Source organism: Bombina bombina, chromosome 8 (genome assembly GCF_027579735.1).
Source record: "Bombina bombina isolate aBomBom1 chromosome 8, aBomBom1.pri, whole genome shotgun sequence".
NCBI classification, from domain to species: Eukaryota; Metazoa; Chordata; class Amphibia; order Anura; family Bombinatoridae; genus Bombina; species Bombina bombina.
This window is the reverse complement of record NC_069506.1, coordinates 143449265-143460189: the sequence shown is the minus strand read 5'-3', so window position 1 is coordinate 143460189 and position 10925 is coordinate 143449265. Positions and strand designations below refer to the sequence as shown.

General features: G+C 37.6%; 1 protein-coding gene across 1 annotated transcript in view; it reads right to left on the bottom strand.

The window, feature by feature from the left end:
* Nucleotides 1–1193: 1193 nt before the first annotated feature.
* Nucleotides 1194–10925, bottom strand: part of LOC128638894 (deleted in malignant brain tumors 1 protein) — a 100923-nt gene continuing 91191 nt past the window's right edge. The window contains exon 8 of the mRNA XM_053691023.1: nt 1194–1444. Within this exon, the coding sequence (XP_053546998.1) occupies nt 1260–1444 (185 nt within the window). The 3' untranslated portion in view covers nt 1194–1259. The remainder of the gene's footprint in view (nt 1445–10925) is intronic.

The following is a 10925-nucleotide window of genomic DNA, read 5'->3' as shown; positions in this document are numbered from 1 at the left end:
AATCTGGCCCTGTGTTGGTTATGCAAAACTGGGGAATGGGTAATAAAAGGATTATCTATCTCTTTAAACAATATATAACTCTCCTTTATTTTAACATTTAAATAAATTATATTATTTAAAAAAATTATTTAATATTATTTACAGGCTAATCTTTGCCTTGCACACATCAGTCTGTCTAGCAGTTATTTAGTGCTTAGAGGGATATTCTGGCCAAAATTTAAATACACATAGATGAATTATATCTTTAAATAGAAAAATATTTGCAATATACACATATCGGCAAAAATGCTTCTAGTATGAGTTATCAGTGTTTTAGTGTTAACATTTTTCTCTGCGTGTGCATGTGAAGCATATCTAGATATTCTGAGTACATTTTTAATACTGCAGCTGCTCAGAGTGCCAGTGGGGCTTGTATCATGCCAGCAACAGATGGTACAAGCACCTTAGGCTTTCTGTGCTGTATTTAAAATGCTGGTGCACATTGCATACTTAAAGGGACAGTCAACTCAAAAAATTGTATTGTTTAAAAAGATAGATAATCCCTTTATTACTCATTCCCCAGTTTTGCACATAAAATATGGTTATATTAATATACTTTTTTTTTTTTTTATCTCTGTGATTACCTTGTATTTAAGCATCTTCTGACAGCCCCCTGATCCCATGACTTTTTATTTATTATCTATTGACTTGAATTTTAGCCAATTAGTGCTGTGTTGTTAGAACCTATGGGCGTGAGCGCAATGTTATCTATATGGCTCACATGAACTAGCACTCCCCTGTTGTGAAAAGCTAATAAAAAAAGCAGGTGATCATGGGGCTGTCTTTAGTGACTTAGAAACAGACAGAAATTTAGAGGTTTAAAGGTTAGAAAGTATATTAATATAACCATATTGGTTGTGCAAAGCTGGGGAATGGGTAGTAAAGGCGTCATCTATCTTTTTAAACAATAACAATTTTTGTGTTGACTGTCCCTTTAAATACACTTTTGAAACAGCTATAGCTTTTATAAAAAGCATTTTTGCTAGTACATATATATTACAAAAATGCTTCTATTCAAAACTAAAATGCATCCATGTGTATTACAATTTCGGCTGGAATGTCCCTTTAATCCAATATAGGATTAGTAAACTTGTTTTAAGAGTTACAGTATTAGTATATCTTATTATTGTATTATATGAAAGTGAAGCCTTTTTAGTGGAGTGTTTCATATTTATCCTGATTAATATGATCTGGATTAAGAGATTCATACGGTCTGTTTCTTAATCATCAATGGTAAGATACAAAGGTTCATCAGATGGCATAACTCTCTCATATGAATCTGATTCTGTTTCAGTGTTGCCTTCTTCATCTGGCAGATTTGTTATATCTGTTAATTCTTTTGGGGGATCATTTTGCTTATTACTGGTCCTTTGTCTTATCTCTTCATCACTAGTATATTCATTGTCTGTAAAACAATAAACAAAGATGTTATGATCAGTTATTTGTTTAGCTAGAATATGTCTTTGGAATTATTATTTCAAATGCTTTAAAAGGTAAGCAAACAACTAAATAGAGCAGAAAACAAGAAGCTATTGTGAAGGTTAGTTTTATAGGATGACATTACCACCATAAAATAAGGAACTACAACTTTTGCCATTTTACAGGTCAATAGTTAGGCCTCATATTGAACAAGCTATAAAGTTCTGGAGACCATGAGGCCTATTTATCAAATGTCTGTTGGACCTGATCCGACAGTGCGGATCAGGACCGACAGACATTGCTGAATGCGGAGAGCAATACGCTCTCCGTATTCAGCATTGCACCAGCAGCTCTTGTGAGCTGCTGGTGCAACGCCGCCCCCTGCAGACTCGCAGCCAATCGGCCACCTGCTGCTTCATAACTGCTGCTTCATAACTGCTGAAGACTGAAGACTCGCCAGAAACACGGGCCCTCAAGCTCCATTCGGAGCTTGATAAATGGGCCTCCATATCTTCAGAAGAACATAAATAAACTACAAATGGTTCATAAGTGGCATTTGAAAAATGGTGCACAATCTGTGAAAAGAAGAGAAGATGTGATAGAAACTTTCAATTCTATTAAAGAATATATGAAAGGTATTTTTCCACAAAAAAGAACACCAGATCAAGGGTTAAGTAGTAGTTTAATAAATATTTTTGTAAGTACTTATTTACAGAGGGGGTGATATATGAATAAAACTTCTGCTCGAGACAAGGGTAATTAAGCATCACTGAGCCATGTATAAGGTTATCCTGAAAATGAATAACACCTGCTTTTCTTACAGGTTTATAAATAGATTAAACTGATTGTTCTAATCGACTGTGAAAATCTATGTTTGTGTGATGCTAATGTTAACCTAGATTAAATAAATGTTTTGCTGTGATGCTATTAAATGTCTTTTTTTTTTTTTGCATTCTGGGTCTCCTGGGTGTGAGTATTTCGAAGAGCTTTGTGGGCCTGTTCTCCATCCCTGTCAAGATGTCTGTGTGTGAATCCAGTCTAGAAATTTCCACTGGCTTCTTTTTCTACTAAATGAGGAGCAATACATAAGAGTGTTTGTTTTTAAACAAAATATGTGTATATATATTACGTATTACAGGCGTGGCGTTGGCAGCGCTGAATAGGAGGTGAGCATGGCGGCAGTAAGTCCCGTATGGCTAAGTCTGTGACAGAGACTTCCAATATTGTTGATATCCGGAGGTGTACTATCATCGCTCCTAACTTCACACGCTCCACACTCCCTACCTCTCCACACCACAGATAAATGTGTAGTTCCACCTGTTTATCGATTGATCCAACCTTCACACTTTGAAATATATATACAGGTGGCCCTCGGTTTACGCCGGTTCAATTTGCACCGTTTCAGAATAACAACCTTTTTTTTTCAGTCATTTGGAAAGCAATGCACTAATTAAAATAGCCAGTAGGAGGAGCTGTCTGCTTGTTTTGCAGCAAAGTTATGCAACTTAACAGCCTTAAATTGATCTGTGTATACAGATCAGACCAGATCTATTGAGCAAAATTTAGCAGGCACTTCCCTATTATCTTCCTGTCCAGCAGCTTGAGGTGAGGGTGCCTAACTGCTTATTAATCACTGCAGATTGAAATGCATAGAATAGGTACAGACCCAATATAATCTAACATGCTAACAATGCAGAGAACTGTTTGCAGAAAAATGCAAGTAAAAAAACGTTTTTGTTCATTAAACTTATTTTGATGATGCAGTCTGTTGTGTAATTATTTTATTAGGTGATGTTTAGCAAATGTTTTTTGTTCATTAAACTTAGTTTGATGATGATACAATCTATATTATTAGGTTTATAATGCTGTTTAGCATTTAAAGTCTTCATTTCAAACCTTTAAAAATAATGTATTTAGGTGTTACTTATGAGAATTTTGAAAGAGTCCCTGGAACCTAAGATCGATTTGAGGCTCGTTTTCCCCTTCAGAGAGCTGCTACTGAGAAACATTGGGAGATTAGAGTATTGGGCAGTGACACAATTCTCCCAGTGAGGAGTCACAAACCTGCCACAGGTGTTGCTGGGGCCGGTCCCTTAGCCTTAGCCATCAATATACTCCTTACATAGATCTTTTGCTGTGACGTATTGTAAGCTTTGAGAGGTGAACCCCTTAACAGGTAAAGCAAAGGATCACAAGTGCAGACCTGAGCACGTACAGAGTTGTATCACCAATATACTTCAGGCTATTTATCAGCATAGACTGAATGGAATTAGGTGAAATAAAGTTAATGTTATTTTAGTAGAAGGTAGAATGTATTCCCACCTATGTCTTTCAACAAAGGATACTGGAAGGTTGCATCAGAGCTTACTCTCAGTAGGAGGTTATGTTTACTAGTGACACTTGCCAAAAGAAACAAAAGGTAGTCATGGATTATTTCAACAGTGGTTGTAGCAGGAAGAGGACATAAGGAGCTTCACAGTTAATTACTTCAGAGCGGATAATCCAGAAACTGACAGTGTCCCCTACAACAGATGGTATAAACTTGGAAATGTGTAGCATGGAGAATGGTCACTACTTGTGAGCAGCTGGAGTCCTTACGCTTAATAGCGTGTACTGAACAGAGCTGTCAGTTGCTGCTGACAGGTGAGAATCCGAAGCCGCTACAGAGCGGAGCTGAGAGGAGGAGGGGGGGCGGTACAGACCTTATGACTGACAGCGGCTTGTAGTCTGTAGCTCCGGAGAAGCGATGACGTAGTGGAATCAGATTTTGAGTGACAGCTCTTTATGCTGTTTGAATATCCACCTCAGACTATTACTATCGTTTGGCGTTAGGTAGAAAACAAAGTATGTAATCCAAAAGGGTGAATGTGCAATTGAAAGCCAGTGAAGGGAACGGCTTAAAACACAAGATGGTTTGTTTAGCTTTGGGATAGCTGAGAGTACAGCGGCTGATGAAATGCTGACAAGAAGCAGAAAGTCCTTAACAGGAGCGAAGGTATCCCAATTTAGTAATCCACAATTGGAAAAGTTGACAAGAGTAGATTTCTGGCAGGTAGAATTTGTAATCCAAAGTTTTAGGCTTAAAGCTGATTCACAGAAGCGAAGTTGCAATAATGCTGTTAGCTGCTGCAAGTCTAATTACTAAGCACCTGTTTGCAGTCAGGTGACGACTTAAAAGCAGGTAGGGAGTGCAGGTAAGGGAGAGAAGGAAAAGGTGGCCTGGAATCCTTACACGTATACAGCACTGGATGGACTCTCTACTGGAAGCAGTCTATTTTGGCATCTGATAAGCACATAGATTGGGTGCATGTAAGTATATAACATTTTTTTTTGCACTCACATAGCACACAGGCTATTAGTAAATCCAATTTGTTCATACATCACAGCCAGGGGGCACAGTCAAAAACACAGACACAACCACTTTACACTCTAGACTTTTTCAGGCTTAGCAGTCCTATGGGAGACATTTTATTTTGAGCTTTTCAATCGTCTTAGTGAAATACTGTAATTAAAAGTCAAAAAGTTTGAATAATTTTTTTTCTAATACAAATATACAAAGTTAGGTTTAGCACAGCTTACAACAAGTTTAAATACATATTTGGGAGTGCAGCCAATGAGATCTAAATAGTTACACAAAAAGGAGGGTATTGGCCACATCCATTGCAAATATACAAAAAATGTTTTTAAATGCTGCAAAAATTGCCTGCAAAAGCATAGATGTTTTTTGCAAGCATTTTTGCAGCATTTTAAAAAGTTTTTTTTTATTTACAAGCACAGTAGATGTGCGCCAATACCCCCTGTTTTTTATAACTATTTGGTCTCATTGGCTGCACTCCCAAAGATGTATTTAAACGTTTTTTGTAAGGTTTGCTAACCAAACTTTGTGGATTTATATTTTAAAAAAAGGGTGACCGACCATCTTCCATTGGTTTAACGCCCCACAAAAGCTCAGTTGTACTCATGACAGTGTTTTGTTTATTTGCAAGTGGATGCGTACCAATACCTCTGTTTTGTAATCATTTCTACTTTTTCAGGACTGTTTAGCTTTTACTCTGCTCAGCAAAGAAATGCATTTGACCACAGTTTGTATGGCTCAATTTCTTACTAATTTTTTAAAAAATTATTTTAAAACTAACATTATTTTGCGTGCTCCACTGGCTCTTTGACGTCTTTTATGACTTCTTCCGTGCTAACATCTGCCATTAATTTTACACATCTCTACAAACGGTTAGTATTGCAAAGCTTTTAACGTACCACTTTATTTATTTAATTTCTTGTGTGGCTGGGATTAAATTCCTTTTACAAGTGCTGGGTATTAATTTATGCATAAATATTTTCTTTAATGTTTCAGAGACGGGGTCATGCCTCCTCCAAGTAAGCGCAGAGTCTCAGACAAGCAACCTACAGTTGTTTTATCTGGCCATTATGAATCTCTAAGGATCAGATCAGCTATACAGTTACTTTAAGACTCATATTGTAACAGTCTGTCTTCTTAAGGTTAAGTCACAAATATTGTATTGCTTTTCATTTAAATGCATGTTCTTTGTTTGTTATAAATTGCTATTCTGCATTCTTTTCATCTGCGCTTATATAACTTATATAAACTATTACATAACCACTCCTTTAATTACTATCAGGTGAATTAGTCATACCTGATCTGATTACAGGAATAGACAAATAGCTGCACATCACTGCCTCCTTATTCAAAGTCCTCTATACTGTGCTACACCTATTTGTATGCTATGACTTGTTAATATCATTTCACTCTTTCTTCCTATCCTTAGCTACACTTAGCTTCCCATGCTCAGATTGATTCTTCTATATTCATAAATCACACTGACCATATATCTCACTTTGCTCCCCTCTCTAACCTTTTCTACCACTGCCTCTCCGTTGTAGGCCATCTTGTGTACATACTGTATATATGCATCTGCTGCTATTGTGCTAAAGGGCAGTGCATCCCTCCACTAGTAAAAAAACATTACAAAGTATAGTTACACTCATAATAGCACCATCTAATAAAAATTATTTTAAAAAAAAAAATTGCACAAAAAAAGTTATAAGAATTAAAAGATAGGCAGACAAAGGGGTTTAAACACTGAGATACATACATATACATGTCTAAAGATGTATATGTGTGTCTATATCAGGGGTGGGCAGCACTTTTGTAAGGAAAAGGGCTACCTCTAATTTTATTCTAAGTGACAAAAAAAACACCAGTCTTGATAATAATAATTACAATAATAATTTATTGAAAAAACACAAAGTAGTCCATTTATTAATGTGTGGACGGACATGATCCGATATAGCGAATCATGTCTGCCGCACATCGATAAATGCCGACAGCATACGCTAGCAGGGGGTGTCAATCAGCCCGATCGTATTCGATCGGGCGGATTGCTGTCCGCCACCTCAGAGGTGGTGGACCAGTTAAGGAGCAGCAGTCTTAGGGACCGCTGCTTCTTAACTTCCGCGGTCAGCCGGAACTGAAGTGGAGTGAGTCGGATGGCAGCATCTGATGCTTCTTAAATAGACCCCAAAGAATAGTATTTTTGCTACAAATAGGATCTGCTGGCTGAAAGTTTTATTTTTTGCCACAAATAGGACCTGCTGGCTGAAAATTGTATTTATGACACAGCTTTAAAAATGAGCCGCAGTCTTTAACAAATAAAGCCTCGCTCTGTCTTTACTTACTGTGAGAGCTCCCTCTTTACGTCACGCTGAGATCATCAAGCAACCTTATCTGTGTGCCGCGTCTGCGTATGATAAGTAGTCTCACAATCAAGACAGCTCGAGACTCATTCTACAAAGTAATTTTATTGGCTGGACGCCAGGTCAGGTTGATTAGGGGGCAGGTCCTGAAACCAAAGCTGGGGCAGCGAGTTCAGCTACAGCCACGTCGTGCATGCTGAAGTACAGTGCCCATACTACCCGTCATAGACTCAGAGTCATAGCCGATTTCAAAACTCCGCATAAGAGAAACATTTCTCACACATCTACGGTGGCGAGGCTCTTCACTCAGAATCTAGATTCTAGCTAGAATTCTAGATTCTGAGTGAAGAGCCTTGGCGCCGTAGATGTGTGAGAAATCTTTTTCTTATTATGCCGACTTTTGAAATCTTACAGGTGGTCACCTCAAAATTCACTCGCGGTCCACTGGTAGACCGAAATCTACTTCTTGCCCACCCCTGGTCTATATATTTGTACATATATATTTATATGTGTATATATGTATTTACAGACATTTATACACATATAAAGAAAGCAGAAATATTCAGCACTAGTGCAAAAAAGTGCTCACTGCTTGGCCCCACACCCAAGGCCATAAAATTATGAAAGTCCAGAAAGCAGCAATACTGTTCAATAGTCTTTATTTTTTAATACAACAACATAAAAATGCAACATTACGGACAGATTACGAGTTTTGCGTTATGAGCGGCGTTAGCAGGCAATATGGCAGCGTTGAGCTCCATACTGCACACAAATACCAGCGCTGCTTGAGCTGGTTTTTACGTGCTCGTGCACTATTTCCCCCATAGACATCAATGGGGAGAGCCGGCTAAAAAAAACCCTAACACCTGCAATAAAGGAGCGTAAAGCTCCGTAACGCAGCCCCATTGATTCCCTATGGGGAAAGAAAATTTATGTTTAAACCTAACACCTTAACATAAACCCTGAGTCTAAACACCCCTAATCTGCCGCCCCCGACATCGCCTCCACCTACCTACACTTATTAACCCCCAATCTGCCGCCCCTAACATCGCCGCCAACTACCTTACACTTATTAACCCCTAATCTGCGCCCCCGACATCGCCGTCACCCACCTACACTTATTAAACCCCTAATCTGCCGTCCCAACATCGCCGACACCACTATACTAAAAATTATTAACCCCTAAACCTCTGACCTCCCACATCACTTACACTAAATAAATATATTAACACCCTAACCCTAAGTCTAACCCTAACCCTAACACCCTAACTTTAATATAATTAAAATAAATCTAAATAAAACTTACAATTATTACCTAGCTAATGCCTATTTAAAACTAAATACTTACCTGTAAAATAAACCCTACGCTAGCTACAATATAACTAAAAGTTACATTGTAGCTATCTTAGGTTTTAATTTTATTTCACAGCTAAGTTTGTATTTATTTTAACTAGGTAGACTAGTTAGTAAATAGTTATTAAACTATTTACTAACTACCTAGTTAAAATAAATACAAATTTACCTGTAAAATAAAACCTTAACCTGAGTTACACTAACACCTAACATTACATTAAAATTAAATAAATTACATTAATTAAATGCAATTAACTAAATTACAAAAAAAATTAAACACTAAATTACACATAATAAAAAAGAAATTATCAAATATTTAAACTAATTACACCTAATCTAATAGCCCAATCAAAATAAAAAGCCCCCCCAAAATAGAAAAACACTAGCCTACACTAAAACTGCCAATAGCCCTTAAAAGGGCCTTTTGCGGGGCATTGACCCAAAGAAATCAACTCTTTTACCTGTAATAAAAAATACAAACAACCCCCCAACAGTAAAACCCACCACCCACACAACCAAACTCCCCCAAATAAAATCCTATCTAAAAAACCTTAGCTCCCCATTGCCCTGAAAAGGGCATTTGGATGGGCATTGCCCTTAAAAGGGAATTTAGCTCTTTTTCATTGCCCAAAGTCTCTAATCTAAAAATAAAACCCACCCAATAAACCCTTAATAAAACCTAACACTAACCCCCGAAGATCCAGTTACAGTTTTTGAAGACCGGACATCCATCCTCATCCAGTCGGGAGAAGTCTTCATCCAAGTGGGCAAAAGTCCTCAACGAAGCCGGGAGAAGTCTTCATCCAAGCGGCAAGAAGTCGTCCTCCAGGTGGGCAGAAGTCTTCATCCAGACGGCATCTTCTATCTTCATCCTTCCGACGCGGAGCGGCTCCATCTTCAAGACATCTGGCGCGGAGCATCCTCTTCTTTCATTGGATCTTGAAGAATGAAGTTTCCTTTAAATTACGTCATCCAAGATGGCGTCCCTTGAATTCCGATTGGCTGATAGAATTCTATCAGCCAATCAGAATTAAAGGGTTAAAAAATCCTATTGGCTGATGTAATCAGCAAATAGGATTGAGCTACATTCTATTGGCTGTTCCAAATGCCTGGAGGACGACTTCTTGCCGCTTGGATGAAGACTTCTCCCGGATTCGTTGAGGACTTCTGCCCGCTTGGATGAAGACTTCTCCCGGCTGGATGAGGATGGATGTCCGGTCTTCAAAAACTTTAAGTGGATCTTCGGGGGTTAGTGTTAGGTTTTATTAAGGGTTTATTGGGTGGGGTTTTATTTTTAGATAGGGACTTTGGGCCACGAAAAAGAACTAAATGCCCTTTTAAGGGCAATGCCCATCCAAATGCCCTTTTCAGGGCAATTGGGATCTTAGGTTTTTTAGATAGGATTTTATTTGGGGGGTTTGGCTGTGTGGGGTGGTGAGTTTTACTTTTGGGGGGTGTTTGTATTTTTTTTTTTACAGGTAAAGAGTTGATTTCTTTGGGGCAATGCCCCGCAAAAGGCCCTTTTAAGGGCTATTGGCAGTTTAGTGTAGGCTAGGTTTTTTTTTATTTTGATAGGGCTATTAGATTAGGTGTAATTAGTTTAAATATTCGATAATTTCTTTTTTATTTTGTGTAATTTAAGTGTTTAATTTTTTTTTGTAATTTAGTTAATTGTATTTAATTAATGTAATTTATTTATTTTAGTGTAATGTTAGGTGTTAGTGTAACTTCGTTTAGGTTTTATTTTACAGGTAAATTTGTATTTATTTTAACTAGGTAGTTAGTAAATAGTTAATAACTATTTACTAACTAGTCTACCTAGTTAAAATAAATACAAATTTAGCTGTGACATAAAAATAAAACCTAAGATAGCTACAATGTAACTATTAGTTATATTGTAGCTAGCTTAGGGTTTATTCTACAGGTAAGTATTTAGTTATAAATAGGAATTATTTAGGTAATGATAGTAATTTGTATTTAGATTTATTTTAGTTATATTAAAGTTAGGGGTGTTAAGGTTAGACTTAGGGTTAGGTTTAGGGGTAATATATTTATTTAGTGTTAGTGATGTGGGAGGCCAGAGGTTTAGGGGTTAATAACTTTAGTATAGTGGCGGGTGACGTTGGGGGCAGCAGATTAGGGGTTAATAGTGTAGTTAGCTGGCAGCGATTTTGGGGGCAGCAGATTAGGGGTTAATAACAGTAATGTAGGTTGCGGCAATGTTAGGGACAGCAGATTAGGGGTTAATAAGTGTATGTAAATAATATTTAATAGTGTTTGCGATGCGGGAGTATGGCGGTTTAGGGGTTAATATGTTTATTATAGTGGCGACGATGTCCGGAGCGGCAGATTAGGGGTTAATAAGTTTATTTTAGTGTTTGCGATGCGGGAGGGGCCTCGGT